The 17,341-nt window shown below is 49.1% G+C and overlaps 1 protein-coding gene across 3 annotated transcripts in view; it reads left to right on the top strand.

Annotated features, from left to right (window-relative positions):
- Window positions 1–17,341, top strand: part of Dora (zinc finger SWIM domain-containing dorado) — a 115,862-nt gene that overhangs the window by 43,539 nt on the left and 54,982 nt on the right. For 2 of the 3 annotated variants that reach the window (XM_077678351.1, XM_077678344.1), the window contains exons 10-14: window positions 2,965–3,172; window positions 7,206–7,618; window positions 7,799–7,976; window positions 11,526–11,720; window positions 16,870–17,019. In XM_077678351.1, coding sequence (XP_077534477.1) covers window positions 2,965–3,172; window positions 7,206–7,618; window positions 7,799–7,976; window positions 11,526–11,720; window positions 16,870–17,019 — 1,144 coding nt within the window. The remainder of the gene's footprint in view (window positions 1–2,964; window positions 3,173–7,205; window positions 7,619–7,798; window positions 7,977–11,525; window positions 11,721–16,869; window positions 17,020–17,341) is intronic. The other variant, XM_077678358.1, reaches the window with a different exon arrangement.

The raw sequence follows: 17,341 nt of genomic DNA, 5'->3' as shown, positions 1-17,341 counted from the left end.
AGGCTCCTCCCACTGCCGCGCGCGTCGGTTGTCATTTTCCGAGCGAGGTAGAATTTGACGTGGGGGCGAAATCGTCAACGCGGGCGTGAAAATAACGTGCGTGCAACGCCAACGCGCACGAATCGCATGCGGTTCGTGTGCGCACGTCGCGTCGACGATGAGCACGCGTTCTTTAGACTCCTGCGTTGACGATTCGGGCCGCCACCCCGGCGCCAGCCTCTGCCTCGGTTGCCGTGAACGGCAGTGGGAGGAGTGTCACGACTTGCGCCAATGGAGAGACGTGTGCCTCATGGCGGCAATTTCGAAGCGCTCGCAGCAGCTGGCTGGGCCCCCTCCGTAGCAGATATTTGGTGCGGATGGCATTTTATAGCGCAGTTTTCTCCCTCACTGTGAGCTCCTTTCCCGCATGAGCAATTTAGTTTACACCTTGAGCTGCATTTTAACAAAAGCTGCATTTTAACATTTCAAGCTGTTGCTGAAGCTGCTTGCACCTCTTCACGGCAAGAGCCGACGCCATGTTGCCGCCGCCTGTCACATGCGCGGCACTCTTCCATTTTTTCTCGTTTTCTGATGATACGAATTTTTGGGTGATACGAATATTTTTGCCGCCCCTTGAGATTCGTATGGCCGAGATTCCACTGTAGATACGATGCAACCCCACACCAGTGACCGAACAGCCGCCAAGTTTCTTCCTCGCACAACGCTCTCTCTCCCCGCTCTGCTCTCTGCTTATCGGTGTCTTTCAAAGCCGCATTGTCGCTCCATTCTTTCTTTCCCACCATTTTTCCATCTCCGCCTTGTACTCGTTTTGCTTGGCCTTGGCAGTTTCACACTCTCGCCTTTTCCCCGCCCAATTTGCTTGGCTGTGTGGCTGCGTCGGCCTTCCCAACAATTTCACGTGCATGAGGCTTGGGGCTGGTGCTGGACGGCATGGGGGTGTCGTGGCACTTGCCACATGGCTGGCGGGCACGCAGATGCAGTGGAGGGGAGGGTGGCACAAAACGGGTGCTTTTTCTCTTCACAAACCTGGTGTTTTAGCTAAAGGATCACAAATTACGCGAGAACACGCTAAATATAGCAGTTTAAATAAGTTCTTAGCCCACCTATTGCATGAGACCGGCTACTGGGCTGGCATTTACCCATGTGCCCCGGTCATACGACACCCCGGTCATACAACGCTTTCACGCGGTCCCTTGAAAGTCGTATTACCGGGGTTCCACTGTAAATGGAGCTCGCACTGATGCAGCATGTTGTGTGATGACGGCTCCTAATGGCAAATTTTCAGTGGTGTGACACATTTCATGCTATTCCACATTCCATTCAGTTAGCACATGCTGCCTATTTAAATTCAGAATGTTGCTGTTAACAATGCCAAAGACATATGCTAATGCTGTGACTCAAAAATCGTGTGCTAGTCTTTGGCATATAGTCCCTTGATTGTGCGTGCCGTTTCCTCTTTCAAACACACCCAATATTGTGACCATTCTATTCTTTCTTTCCCCCTTATTTTGATAATTTGGGAATGAATTTAGCTAATTTGTTACGAAGTGGCAGCACCCTGGTTTCCAAGCCCTATATTGCCTATTAAAACATTGCTCGAGTATTTGGATCAACAGGCCAAGAACTGAGCTGAATATCGTGTAACAAATACCAGGTAAATCTTGTATTGATTAGACGATGTCATGAGATGAGGGTGAAAATGAAGATGTAGCTGTAAACGGCTTGCGTGGAAGCAATAGCTGAGATATTGCTCCTGAAGAATCTGGTTTGCTTGTAGTGTCTGAACTCCAGCTGAACCCTTGAGGCTTCTGAAGGAGTTTTAAAATTGTTAGTTTTGCAGTCATCTGGGTGTTACGCAAGGGCAGATATGTTGGGTGCAAAAGAATTTCGAAGAAAAAAACTCGTCACGTTCGGGTAAATATAAGTGGTATTCGTTGAAAAGTTTAGCTGTCAATTTCTTTGCTTGCCAACACTGGAAACGGCCACAGACATGGCCGATGCGCCACGGACATGGCGCGGCTTGGGCCACTGCGCCCGCACGCTGAAGAAAAAAAAAAACGCCGGCGTGCGTAATCTGCTCCGTTTCAACCCGATTCTCAACGGTGGCATCAACAGACATGTCATTAATCACACTCACGTTGGACTCGAGGCAGTACCGTATTTACTCGCGTAATGATCGCACTTTTTTCGAAAAAAAAAAAATGATGCAAATTTATGGGTGCGTTTATCACGCTGCGTAAATTTTTGGCGAAAAACTTGCGATAGGTCTCATGAACATAATAAAAATAATAAAAACCTAATAAAAACTTCGCACACCGCCGCCAGTCTCTTTGCAAAATGACGCAAAATCCAGTGTTTTCGTGAATTACGGAATGCGCCGCAACGAGTTTGCTGCGAGATGACAACAGGGCAACCAATAAGCGGCTGCTGCTGTCACAGTGCGGGACATCAAAACAGATATGGGCGCCGATGCAGCAAGCTGAGCGCATTTTGTTCCTTCGTCTTGTCAGTAAATTATGTGCATTTAGTGAGTTTCTTCCTCATCAATATTGAACGCACTTTGAAAGGGAAGGAAACAGGTAACCACGATCATCATCAGCTAGACTTGGCACACACATGACATACTGCTGCGGCAAGTTCAGGGTGCGATCATTACGTGAGTGCGATCATTAAGCGAGTAAATACGGTACTTTGCATTTGGCGAGGTAGAGTTTAACGTGCAACACAGTCATGTGCTTAGCACGGACAAGTACCGCCATCCCGCGGAGCCCGACGTAACAAGTGATGGCTCGCTCGCAAGGTTGCCTGCATGCGTGCCTCGCCAGTGAATACAAGCAATACCTTGGTCCCAGCGGTTGATTGAAAGACTACTGAAACTAAGTAACACGTTTCTCTCTATGGTGGTTGGGCATGATTTGTGGGGGGTTGTGAAAGCAGCTGGGGGCCACTGTTGGGTGTGCACAGGTGGTACTCGCCGTACATGCACACGCGGCTCCTGGAGCACAGCCCCCGGGCCGACCACTCGAATGCTGAGGCCCTGGCCGGCAGTGAGCACCTGTCCAGCCTCTGCCGCAGGGGCCGTGCCGTGGACGTGGGCTCCTCTGTAGCCGGCCCCTCGCACCACCCCGACCGCCGGCCCATCCATGTGCTCTGCTCCACGGGCCACCACCAGGTGGGGCACTGCGGCCACCTGGTTTCCATTTCAAAGCTTGCTCCTCTGGCCACGCTGACTTGGCAAACACCAGAGCCACCTCGAGTCAGTAGCCGTGTTTGCTTGTTCACGCACCGTGCAGCTTAGCTTGGAAGCCGCATGGGACACGCTAAATTCTGAGCATTGTAAAACCCTACTGACATCCAGTTCCAGAACCTTCGTGGCGGCCGTTGTTATGACAGGCAAAAAGGGTGAACGCGCATTTGTCAAGGTTTCGGTGCACGTTAAATGTCCTTAGGTGGTTCAAATTACTCCAGAGTCCGCCTTATTGCCCAAGTGCAGCTTCCACGCGTTAAATCCCCCGTGGTTGGAAAAGAGCCATTACTGGCTCTGAGTTCTCTGGTCCATTTGGTATGTGATGTGCACCCTTAATTTAATTTTTACTTGACCAGAATAAGTGTGCTTTGTTTTCACGCCAATTTGCTGTTGTAGTGAGTGCTGGAAAACTAAAATACACTTCACGTTAGGTGGGCATCCCTGTGCTTTAAACAAGGCTACGTTTTCATAAATGACAAAGGTCTCGTTTATAGTGGAGCAGTTAATTGCGCATGTTTTATGGGAAGATTTCTTCAACAGCAGCCTAGTTTGCTCTCGGGCAGGGGTTGCGCACTAGCTCCCAACATGTTTACCATGTGATTGGCATGCCTACAGCTGTGGAGACAGGTTTGCCAGCAAAAGGATGCGATAGATAGTAGTGCCAAAGCACAGCTGCTTATTTGGGACTCTCAAAACATGCAAGGCTTGAGGGTGTTATGATCCGTGCTGTACGGCCAGATCACAATGGGGGAACTGAGGGTAGTTCCCAGCCGATATCTGCTCTCCTTGCGCGTCATACCTGTCTTTCCTGCGGCCACCTGAACCGTGTTGCCAGTTTAGGCAGGGGCAGGTGTGCTGTTGTATTGGCTGTGTCGTCTGGTAACCTCTCTCCCACAGCAAACACTGAATGGAAATCATGAATCCTCACAATTCTCTGTTTCTATTGTGCTGGTTGTCCATCCAGGCGGTACAGGATGTCTCCCAGATCTCTCAAAATTCTTCTGCTTTTTAGTGCGCAGCACTTAAAGGGACACTGAAGTGATTTGTAAACATTGCGAGATTACTGGCGCAAATTGTATTCCGGAGTCCATAGGCCATGTTTCGACCACTGTGAGCGCGTTACGCGAATTTATTTAGTCGAAAAATCAATTTGAAAATGCTGTCTTCCTCTCTGCATCCTCGCCCATTTTCTGTGGCGTTTTCGCGTGACGCTTGACTGCGCTACTGCACGGCTCGCCGACCTTCCGGCAGAGTCAGTCGACCCAGCATTTAGTTCGCCGGCCGTCCACGGGTCGTCGCAATTCGTTCGCTCAGTTGAAACGAAGCCACGACATGTTTGTGAATAGAAGAATGTGCCTTTCTTTACTTTATTAGTTTGTACACTGTATCTAGCTCCAAGTCCAGGTCGCTCCACACAAGTGCTGCACAAGCGCACATGCGACGCTTCGCTGACTGGTACGCTAGTAGGAAAATTTAAGGCCACTTGAAGGCGGGAGAAGAGTCAGCGAAGTCGATATAAGTACTAAGGAAATAAAATCAACTGGAACTTTTACTGCGCAGCATAAAACTAGGGAGCAGGAAGCACTTTTTTGCACTGGGTGAACAAACAGTGGTCAGCAGCACGACCACACATCTGCAAACGCTTTTGCAATTGCTAGACGGGAGAGATTGTGGAATTTTGGGGGACGCTTACTGCACGAGCGCTGTACAACAGTCACCTAAACTACTTGAAATGCTAAAACTAAATAAAAGTGTAAACTGGTTATGCGTTATATACCTTGTATTTCCACTATAAGCAGCGCTCTCCCGTGGCCGAGTGGTCTGGGGCGCTAGGTATTTTGTTTTGAAAGTCACAAGTTCGAATCCTTGAGAATATATATATATATATATATATATATATATATATATATATATATATATATATATATATATATATATATATATATATATATATATATATATATATATATATATATATATATATATATATATAGCAGAACAGAGAGATACGGGACGACGGTAAAGATACATATCAAGGTTGCAGTCGTCATTGCCAGTGCTATTAGGCTTTTTTCGAAATATATAATAGGGCCGAATGACGTGTGCTTGTCACGTTTCTTTGATTCATTGATAAATAAGCGAAAATATAAGTCGAGAAAAAATCCGCCGTTTTCCGGGAGCGGGACTCGAACCCACATCTCCGCATAACCGGTGCGGTGCGTTCGCCATTACGCTATCCCCACAGCGGCTTCTCTCTCGACTTTAAAGCGGGGGTTTATATTTACTAGTTGACCGGCCTATGTGTGTGTGTGTGGGTGTTTTTTTTTTTTTTTTTTTTTTTTTTTTTCCTTTTTTGTAAGTCGATTTTTTTCGTGTTCGGCCGATGTTTTCTATACTGAGGTCACCATATTTGGGCCATAACGTTCACTGCTCCACGAGCGAGTTTGCACAGCGCGCGCAGACTGACACTGACGTGCTAGCGAGTTCTCGTTGGCGTGCTGTTGCCATAAGCGCCGACTGCTTGCGGGAAGTGGGCACAGGCCAGAATCAGCAGACCCTTGGCCTGGTGCGAACACGCTTTTTATGATACAGGCATGAGTGAGGCAAGCTCCAAATATGGGGGAAAAGCGCATGGCATTTCAGCGTCTGCGGTGACGTGGAGGGCGTTCATCCACTGCGTAGGCGTTCATCCACTGCGTAGGCCTCGTCTAGTGATTGCTACGATTCCGAGCCGTCCTGGGAGGCTTATCTTAGGAATTTTACAGCCGACAACATGGCAGAAGCGCGGTATGACGATTATTGAGATATCAAGAATGCCCGTCCCATAGAGTTAATATTACTGGCCCATCCAACGATAACGTCGGATGTCAAGCATGTTGTTTTACAGTGCCGAAACCGAAACTTGTTTGAATGCTAATCCTGGACATCGTCCAATTGCAGTGCACCTCCTCCCGACGTCACAGCGTTTAGTTGGTGCGGCCGCCGCAGACCGCGCATGGTAGTTTTTCTTCTTTCGGGCTTTATAAAATAAGTACCGACTTATCAACCAGATAAACGATGAAAATTGCGTGAATTTGAGCCAGTCTACACAGTGCGAGCAAAAACGGGACCTCGACAAATTCACTTCAGAGTCCCTTTAAGTGTCCGCTACTCTGTTTTCACGGCATCATCGTGCCTCGTAACCGAGCGAACAAAAGGGACACCAAAGACAGAAGGAAAACAGAGGAGGAAAGTGTGGTGAAAGTGTGAAGGGGAGGGTGGTATACCGAGGCGGCGCGAGACGCTCCCCAGCAGCGACACACTATGAGATGACCGAGAGCACGAAGAGGCCACCGAAGATAGCCCGCAGGAAAGCAGAGGAAGAAAGTATGGCGAAAGTGTGAGGGGGAGGGCAGTATGCCAAAGCCGGACCACTGAAGCGCTGGGTGTACATGGGTACATGGATGTACATGGGTCCTTCGTTGTCCTCTGGACCATGTGACATTTGTGTTGGAGGATTGAACATGATTGCAACAACGTGCTGGCCGGCGGTGGCGCGCTGCAAGATAATGGTCGAGTAGCGCACGCCACCGTGCGTTCGCTGATCACGCGATTGCTTCCCGAGATGCGGCAGCTATGCGCCGTGACCATGAAGACTGCAGTTCACGCTGCACACAAATTTCACATTGGGAAGTATCGTAATCAGACAATCTTTTCACTTCCAACGACATGGTTGACAGCAGTGTAATATGCAGTCGATTTTAACGTGTAACGCATGATCATTGTAACACATCCATTGGTCTGTCCAGTGTTAATATTTTCTTTTAAACAGTGTAAATTGAGAGGGATATTTTTGACGCGTGTGCACACCTGAAGAGCTTTGTTGTTTGAGCGGATGAGGTTTGACTAGCAGTAGTGGCGCAGTGCTTGTGCGTAATGTGCACCCACTGCAGCATGACTGGAAGGCACCTGTTCACAGCTCGTATGGGACACCTTGCAGCTGACCCCCCTGGTGTCATTGGGCCACGACTTGGCTCTGCTGGCGGGCAATGCGGCTGCCCTGGGTGGCGGAGGTGGTGGCGGCAGCAATCGGAGCTCCCTCAGCTCGGAAGGGTTCTGCGAGGACGGGGTGGTCGACTTCCTGCTGCCCGGGATGGCGCCCGGTGTGACGCTGAGTGGACCACGCGACTCTGACCTGGGGGCTGCCGCAGCGGCTGGAGCAGCGGCCTGCAGCAGCAGTGCGGGCACGCCCAAGGATAGCAGCACACTGACGCCGTCTGGTGTGAGCGACCCCGAAGGGGCGGCCGCCTTGGGGGAGAAGTCGTCCTCTCCCGAAGATGCCGACTCGGACTGGTCTGGCACACGGGAAGGCGCCCACCAGGGTCCTGACGGGTGAGCAAGCTGTGCCATAAAAGAACATAACGGATTGTGCTTGGTAATTAGGTTTGTATTGTGTTCTGTGGCGGGCACCCAGGCTTGGCAGCGTGTCGTGCCCTACAGCATTGCTTACCACTTGCGATTGCTTCGAGATTTTTCCTCGGTCAACAAAGCGGTCTGTCCTTCCTCTTCCAGTGGCTGCAACATCGATGTGCGAAGTGACGACCGGGTAACGGCTGGGGAGGAGTACCACGTGTACTACTTCAGCTCGCAAGGGAAGAGCACCGTGAATGCCGACAGGAACAGAGACCTGAGGGTGCCCGACGATGATTGCCTGGCTGTCCAGATCAAGAAAATTGAAGACCCCTTTGAGGCAAGCTGTTTGTCTGTAGATGGGCCATGCATGCTTGTATTGGTCCTTTGCCATAATGCCAGGGTACACTCCTTCCCTTTCTTGTCTTTCAATGTTTAACAACACTGTGCTCACCAGGACTGCTTGGAACTACAGTCAAACCTTGTTATAATGAGGTGGGCTATAACGAATTACTGGATATAATGAGCAAATCGCAATTCCCCTTTAAGGGGGGACGTGGCTTTCAAAATCAACTTTTTTATTTCTTTGTGGATTTTGATGAAAATTGGCACAGCAACTGGAAATGCTTCCGTAATAACACCATAAAAATTTCAAGGTAATATTTTGATAACTTTTTTATTTATTAAATTTTCTTTCTGTTCCGCTTGTACCGAGCTTGAGCGACTTATAAAACATGATAGAAAACTTGTTCAGAGTGCTTTGCATTCCCAAATGAATGGACGAGGTCGTGACAGTTCTAGAATTTTTTTTTACAACACTATGCTTTTTAGTTTTCATTTTTTTAGAGGTTAATGTGAAAAAGGCATGTCGACTGTGAACGATTATTTGAATAAAAAAAATCACAAAAACAAATCTGTAAAACCAAGAGTGTCACGACCTGAACTGTTCTTCAAAGGATGTAATGCAAGAAACGGAATCAAAATAGACCCAGCGGTCACGAAGAAATCCCTGGAACAAGCGACACAGGTGGCAAAAAAAAACTGTTTTGAGAAAACGGCTTCCGAAGTTGCAACAGATTTCACTTATCAAAAGTCGTCACGGTTGTAGCCTTTTTTGTCCTTTTGAACATGGGGCTTCTGGAAGGCCATTCCTTGAAATCGGGAGTGCCATTTACAGCCTTTCTCTTTCCACAAAACATCTTTTTCAGCTCCTCCGTGAAGAGTACATACCCCAGTTTGCAGACCAAATGGAAGGGGAGATGGGTTTCAATGGGCTTTCAATGCAAAGTAGGTTAGCTGGTTGGCTGTATCGCACCGGACAACCTCCTTTTGCAGTGTTGTCACCATGGCAACAAGTTGAACATTTTCTTTTACTTAAATTTCAACATTTCTGGCTTTTTTTATGTTTTATTATCTTGCCTGGCACATCATCTTCGTACTCATACGTGCAGGTGTTCATTGCCAAAAGTTTGCATGCCACAAGGATGCAAATGAGCTACTTTGAAGCTTGGTATAATATTCTGCATGACTCAAACTTCAGTGCAAGGGCATTTTTTTACTATTTCTGACATTCAAGGCATCCAATGTTTCTCGCAGCACAGCCAGTATGCCCTAAGCCATAGATATATGCATCGGTATCAATAATTTCCCTAAAAAATTCACTGTTAAATGCTGCAACAGTAGGGTAAATTTTTAACGCAGAGAACATATTTTTATTCCTATATTCCTAACTCAAACGTTATGCAAGAAAGGCGATATGGCTCGCGCGCATCGCAGCGCACGCTTACCGCGACATATCGTACTTTGATTATCCCCGATATGGCTGGTCAGGTCGCTTTTAAGTTTAAATCTAACGTCGCAGGCATTAATTACAACAACTGGCGTTCAATCGTAACCGGTTGCCCAGTCATGTGATGCTCCAATGCGCGTCGGCTATGCCGTGCGCGCCGCAGCGTTTGACACATCGACTGTTTCTTTCCCAAGGCTAGTGAGCCCACAATGAAAACACAGCAAGAACTAAGCGTGTAAACATCGCAAATCCGACTTAAAGTTCACTTCACGAACCGCTATCGCAAGCGCCCACACCGCGTCACCCTCCGGGGTCTGGCGACGGTAGAGTCACGCGCACCACGAAGCGTTCGATGACCTCCGCCTTTCGAGCCACACAACTTTCCGTAATCTGGCTCGTGATCTCAGGCCTTCCCATCGTGATAACGTCCGTGTTGAATACCACAGACTGAACAGAAACTTGGCCGAGCGAAGCTAGCAAAGCAGCGAAAATGAACTCAAACCGCCCAGGCGCCCACGCTATGCAGCTCAGGCGGCCGTCATCTTGCATTGCGCCGCGACACCCAATCAGGAGGGTCGTCTTAGCGCGCCCCGACTGGAGGACGAATAGCGCTTCAGCATCTATTTCTAGCTTCGTTTGTGCGTCGTTTCTTTTCTGCCGTTCGTGCATTTGTGAATGAACGAAGATAAAAGAGACGAGCGGAACTGGAAAGACGAACGCTCAGCCGATCTAACGATATCAAAATGGCCGCGCCCGGTGGCACCGTTGCGGAGATACAGCGCCCAGAAAATTGCCATTTTTTCGCCCTTTTGCGCTGATAGTTTGTCACCGCGCCTGGCAAAACTATTTTTTTATGCCACTTTGCGACGCTTTTCAGCGCAAAAACTTTGCAGGCGCACAGAATAGGAAACATAGAAGCCGAATATGTGGCTTTCAAAAAAACGATGTTTTGGTCATTTTTCTGAAGTTGAAAGCCGCGTCCCCCCTTAAAGTCCCCATTGAAGCCCCGTTTTAACGACGTAAAATTTGCGGGGTATGGGATATAATGGAACAAATTTCGTTAGGAAATAAAGGTTTGAGCTGATTTCGAGACAGTGCCAATGCAGATTTGAGACGGTGCGCAATGCTACAACTGAATTTAGCAGTTAAAAACTCCCGCCATATATCCTCCAGCGACATGCACAAAGCTGAACGGCATGCCATGCGTGTGCTGTGCCGGTGAAGCCCTTCCCACCCTCCTCTTGCTGCACACGGCACGCAGCCAATGCACGCGGCACGCACAGCCGCCCGGCCGCAGTGCGCCTCGCTGACTGTTGTCATTCGCTGATGTGCGCTGCGGGAGCTGCGTTGAAGCACTTCAGTTTTATATCGTGCTGTGCGCGATTTGATCAACATGAATGCGCCAGGTGGGAAACGAGGGCAAGAGGGACTATAAGGCTAGACCAGAAGGCAGCTATGATAAAAGCTGTCTGTCAGATTGGGCACGAAGCTGAGCGAGCCATCGTTGTCATCAGGAAGATGCATCGACGTCCAATTATGGACTTCTTTGCAGCTAAGTCTGTTTGAAACATGAGTTATGTATTTATAACTGCGATAAAGTAGTTGTGTGACTTTTTCTTTTTATACCCGGAATGCGGTTTTGTTGTGTACCGCCAGCGGCGCAGTGCAATTTCACCCGCTTTTTGTTTAGGGTAAATACAGTGCACAATATTTGCAGTAAACGCCTGCTACTGCTATAGCAAAATATTGTTTATAACTAGCAAATCGTGGCGCCCTTCAATTTCATTATAACAAAGTTTATCTGTATATAGGGCACTTCGATGGGGCTGATGCTGAGTGTGGCAGGTTTCCTAGGGTGTAGTCGGCCCCCTAAAGTGCTTGTGATGCTTCTCTGAGCAGAAGCGTTCAATTTTTGCTCGTTGTAGGGCATCATTCATGAGCTGTGGTTTTTTCTTTTTTTGGCTCTGCCGTAAGCGCTGTGGGGATATTGTTGCCAGCTGGTCACGTGTAATGCAAATGCGCGCCACAATGCATATAAACCCTCGTGGCAACTTGTCACACTCTCCACTGCACTCTACCCCTCCTCTGCCTGTGGAGCAGATCCTGTTTGCCCGTGCGGAGGCCCTGCACGCCCACGGCCACACCCAGGAGGCGAGCAAGCTGGCCGTGCGGCTGGCCCACGAGCTGCTGGCTCGGCCGCCCAGCCTCGAGGTCGAGGGCCTCGTGGCCTCCGCGCAGCCGGGCAAGGCCACGGGCAACCGCCGAGGACGTCGCTTCAACCCCGTCTGGCACCAGGTACTATGGAGGGAAAAGGCGTACGGGAAGCAAATGCGCAGCTAGCTAGCTGTTTTCTCTGATAGAACACACACAGAAGTTTGTCATTTTTGTAAGGCAAACTTCTAAGAGTGATTTTCCTTTGAACTGAATGATTTTCTTGGAACACTTTTGCAGAAAATCGTTCAAATAGCTCAAAAAAAAAAAGACTAGCAGCTGCCATGAACAAGAACTTACCATATTTACTCGAATCTAGCGCGCCTTGGATTACAGTTAAACCGCGATATAACGAAGTCGTATTTGCGGGGAAAATTTCGTTAAATCGAGAATTTCGTAAAATCGAGGTTTCAATTTTACAGTTAATTGCTCAGAAACAACTGCTATGTAGTTACCTCTCCACTTAAAGGGAAATTTGTACTAAAACTGGCCGCGAAAATTGTGTGAATTAAGAGCTTCAACACTTAGGCAATGGAATTCGGATAGCCAACAGTAGTTTGTGTTGTCGTAAAACCGGTGCTTTTTCCGCAACGATATGATAGCAGACTAGGTTTTCACTTTTTCTTTTTTTCATTTCGGTCACTACTAAACGCTGCTGTTAGTCAATTGAGCCCGGGTCCATGCCCCGTGAACTTCACCCCGGCGAGGTGCTGGTTCGAAGTTACGCCTCTTTTCATCCTTTCAGTAGTAGGCTTAGGCGTTGAGGGGTGCAGCGGGCCAACAGCGGAAGGGTGCTATAAAGCTTTCGAAAGACTTTTTTCATGCACAAAGGCTCTGCAGTACGGGTGCGTGATGCAACCAGACACCCGAGATAAAGCCATGATTGAGAGTTGAGCGGAGTACACACGGACCGCTTCACTTTGTGGAGCAGCGCTTACGTGCTCCAGGTAAAGCGGAAAGCTTACATTAAATATCTTCTGGCCAAATTTGATTAAGCAATTACTTTTATGCCCGCTGAGCCCTAAAGAAACCGATTTCTCCGCATCACAGCTGTCTAATGAACACGTTTTGACCACGTTCGGAGAGCAATTGATTGCCACCAGCACTCGATGTTCAAGCCGTAGTGAAGAAGTCCGTAAGCAGTGCTTGGCGTTTCTTGACCAGGGTGGGCTTTACGTGACGCTCATATGCTGACAGCGCTAACAAGGCTTGCTATTAAACATTCGCGTGCGCCTGCGTGCCTCTGCAGAACGTCGATGGCATCCACCACTTCAGTGGCCTTCGGTTTTAACGACACTTCCTCAGGCTCTTGTTCGGAACACTTTTCTTTCCCTTGGAGTGCTCATGCTGCTGATAAGACTCAGCTAATGATGAACGAACAAAATATTAATGTGGTTATCAGCGAGCACAACCTAGAGCAGCAGCACCGTGAGCAAGGACGCGTAGAAAAAAAACACTTAAAGTAGGCTTCGGCAGCCTAAGCATAGAGGGCGCTGGCGTAGGCAACGATGGAGACGTCAAAATGGTGGCCGCACTATTAAACCGTTCATGACTGTTAGCGGTTTTTGAGCAGCTTCTTTCATCGCTTTTAATTGTTGTCAACTGCATAATTCACCGCTTTTCTTTCATTTTAGCCTTTTAAGAGATAATGTGAATACTTAATGTTCTCAATGTAGGCTCTGAGAGGCAAAATAAAACGTGCCTCGACCGGAATTTCATTCTTCCTTTCTCGCCGTGACTTCGTTAAATCGAAAGCACCACATAAAATTACTTTGTAAAATCGAGATACAAATACATGGATTTAGCAAAATTTTGATAAAAAACTTGAAAAAATTCGTTATATCGCGAATTTCGTTAAATCGAGGTTCGTTATATCGAGGTTCAACTGTATAACACACACCTGTTTTTTGAAGTCCGAAGAAAAAAAACTATGTCCTCGATTGTAATGCGCACTAAACTTTGATTATTTTTTTCTCACTTAAAACAAGCAATTTTTATTGCAAAGGTGGCACGAAGTGAAATGTGCTGGTTATCGCCGGCAAGACAGTCAGCACGACGACAGTCCGGGGCAACGCCATTGGGCGGCACCGGCGGCACGTTATCACTCGTCGTCGCTGTCAGACGACTCCTTCTCGCTCTCGACGGCCCAAAGCATGTCGTTTTCGGTAGCGTCCATAGCATTCGAAATGCCGCACTGAAATGCTTTGCCCACATGGTAGGCGGGATTGTGCACTATGCATCCTTCGCCCATCCGGCGAAGTCTTGCAGAGAAGCGCGCTTGATTCGGTTGCTTGGCGTCAGTTCATGGCCGTCATCAACAAGCCACTCGGTGTAGAGCGCCCGAATCCGGTCTTTGACCGGCTTGTTTAGTGAAATGTCCAGTGGCTGCAGTTGTGAGGTCATGCCTCCGGGAATCGCAACAAGGTCAGTGTTGCAAGCGGTGAGCTTGTCCTTGATGCATTCGTTGAGGTGACACCTAAATGCATCCTGAACAAGCATCGTGCGCAGGCCCAAGCTTGCGCCGGGCCGCTTCCGCCACACGTGGTTGATCCAATCGGCCACCAAGTCCGTCATCATCCACCCCTTCTCGTTTGGGCGCACAATCACGCCACTGGGGAACACGATTCCTTTCGGGAGCGTCTTGCGTTTAAATATGATGTAGGGGGGGAGTTTGTGCCCGTCTGCAGTGCAGAAAAGCATTGCCGTCGTTTTTTCGTGGCCAGAGGTCAGCACACAAACTTGCTTGGCGCCCTTCTTCTCCATCGTTTTGGTGGCGGGCATGTCAAGGTATAGCAGCACTTGATCCGCATTGCCGATTTGCCCGAGCACGTAGTTGTTCTTACGGCGCAAATTCAAGACGTACCGCTTAAAGGCGTCCAGTTTTTCCTCCAACTCTGTCGGCAATCTGGCATATGCCTGTTCGCCGGCGAAGTGAGAAGCCTTTTCTCTTCATGGAATTTGTTATCCAGCACCAGCTTCTTAGCTCCCTCCGCGTTAGTCCTTGCTGCAACACCAACTGCATCGTTTGAATCTTCAACTGCGCGGTTGTTATGGGTCTCTGAGCCGCTCGCTGCTGCTGCATGTACTCCACCAGTGGGTCCACTGTTTCGGGATATCGTCCCCTCCTTGTTCCGCTAAACCCTTTCTGTGTCGCCTTGATTGCGAAAATTTTCTCTTTCTGCTTGGAGAAACGGAGAAACAGCTATGCATGGTGATGCTGGCTGGGACGGTGGACGGGCAGAAGCTACCACCATACGTCATCTTCAAACAGAAAACGCTCCCCAAAGGAAAGTTTTCCCTGGTGTGCACGTGCGGGTGCAAGAAAAAGGTGGAACATGTGGGGTTCTTAGGGGCGACCTAGCCAGTACTCCGGCGTAGGACACCACGCTAGCTCCTGGCGTGCCAACCACGTGGGCCCACGTGTACGGCAGCCCAGTGAGGTTCGCTGATACAAGAACACTGTAGACAGTAGTGCCAAAGCACAACCGTTTATTTGGGAACTTCCAAAGCATGCAAGCACAACGCTCGACGGCATTCACGAATCGCGCCATCCTGGTCATGATCGCGAACAGGAGGCAGGCACTCGCACCGCTCGAAAACAACAGTTCCACCTGAGATCATGGTCCGCCGCAGCTGCCCTGTTCCGCCGAAGTCACCCAACCGGACCTCCGATCAGACTCTTCTCCCTGTCTCCCGCGCGCATATGTTCACGCCGCCAGCGCGCCTATGTCGTGTATGGACCAGTGGTGCCATCTCTCAAGGGCGCCAACGAACCAGCGGAGCAGCGCCAGACAGGTTTCAGCCCAATGCGTCTCTCCCCGAAGTGCGTACCGGCTCGGGATCACGGGTTGCAGTTATCCACAACTCCCACAGTGCTGACCTCATGGTCGACTGGATCAAGACTATGTGGGGGCGGCGACCGGGAGCGCTTCTTTTTCCGTCGCTCCTTTGTTGTCGACATCTTTCGGGGCCATCTCATGGAGCCGGTGCGCGCAAAATTGAAGGAGCTGCCCACAGACCTGGCTGTCATTCCAGGTGGCCTAATGTCAATGCAGCCTTTGGACGTGTCTTTGAAAAAGTCGTTCAAGGATAACTTTCAAAGGCTGTACACAGAGTGGATGGCCCAAGGCCAACACACCCTGACGCCGGCTGGCAAAATCAGGAGACTGTCGGTGGAGCTGCTGTGCTGCTGGATAGTTGAAGCCTGAGCGATGATCAGCGCAAACGATGTCGTCAAGAGCTTCAAGAAGGCTGGCTTATTGAAGGCCCTTGATGCCTCTATGACCACTTGGTGTGGGATGATGATGAGGCGTCTGAAGCCATCGAGGAGTCTGAAGCTGACGAGGCAACGACCAGCGATGTCAGCGCTGACTCGGACTAGGACTCTTCCCGCTTTCTTTCCACATTATCGGCCAAGAAAGTCTGCTGCATTCTTTTTTTCCCCTTCCAAAAGGCCTTTTTCAGGGCCCACGACATGATGCATTTGCGAGGAACGCAGTGCACAGTCTCCCACCCCTCTATTCTCTCAAACTTCCAGCACAAAAACTGTGAATAAAATCTTTTCGCGAAACGACAGGTTTCACAATGTCTCTTTCGCCGTAATCAATATCCTGGGTACCAAAGTCCCCTGCAATGAATGATGCCAGTTTAGGAAGGACATTTGTAGTTTCAGTGCACGGAAAAAGATGTGCTTGAGTACGGCAATTTCACGACGCTTGATCTTGTTGAGCTTCAGGCGTACGGCACATGTATGACGACGTCCGTATTTGGGTTGTGAGACGTGACAGGATGTGAGCCGGCGAGCGAGGGGGCAATTTTGTGACGGCTGATCCGCATGAGACGGCTGATCCGCATGAGACGGCTTACGCTGTCGGCGTGCGTCGGCTAGCAAGTGTAGTAGCACTGCACGGATCTGCCGTTTCAAACCATTTCGTGGTAAAAAAAAAAAAAACCTATACAAGTAGTTGCTGTGGGTGACACCGCGCTTACAGGCATTATAGGTACAAGAAAGACCACTACATTTGGTCGAATTGGCAGAAGGCAGGTTGGCAACATTGAAACCACTTTTTTTTTTCCCCTGGCATAATTCTCTCACCCTTAACTTCACATGGATTTTTCCGGAAAAAAAAAAGTGTGCGGATTACACGAGTAAACACGGTAGTGTGAAACATCCGTGCTCTGGGCTCCCTTTAACGCCAGGGTAGTTCAGCACGCTCCCTCCCCCATCCTCCAGGTGAGCCTCCTGGCATCGGCAACCCTGGCCAAGGCAGCCTTCCTGTGCCAGGTGCTAGGCGAGAACCAGGACCACCACCACTTGGCCTTCCGCATTGGGCTCTTTGGCCTGGAGATGTCCCGTCCGCCTGCCTCCACAAAAGCACTGGAGGCAAGTGGCTCTGCTGGTGCTCCCTCCCTGCCTTGCCTTTCCCAACCAGCTGGGTAAAAAAAGCATATATTCTGCTTTCAAAGAGCTCGTTTTATGCTTGTGATGCACTGATATAACCTTTTGACGCTGAACAGCCCCATGTACTAAGCTGCAGCTTCAGCAAGGTTATGACACCCAGAAATCAGCTGAAAGTCTATTGGCATGTTAATATTGTAACAATAACACGTAACAATATTTAAGAAAAACCATGCCTTACTCTTCATTTTGGAGACGGCTATGCATTAGGCACACATTAAGTAAAATATAGGTACCCTAGTAGCCC

The sequence above is a fragment of the Haemaphysalis longicornis genome, unplaced genomic scaffold, assembly GCF_048455015.1.
Source record: "Haemaphysalis longicornis isolate Haplotype H1 unplaced genomic scaffold, Haemaphysalis longicornis Haplotype H1 scaffold_1, whole genome shotgun sequence".
NCBI lineage: Eukaryota > Metazoa > Arthropoda > Arachnida > Ixodida > Ixodidae > Haemaphysalis > Haemaphysalis longicornis.
Note: the sequence above shows the minus strand (reverse complement) of the source record. Positions and strands in the feature narration are given on the sequence as shown.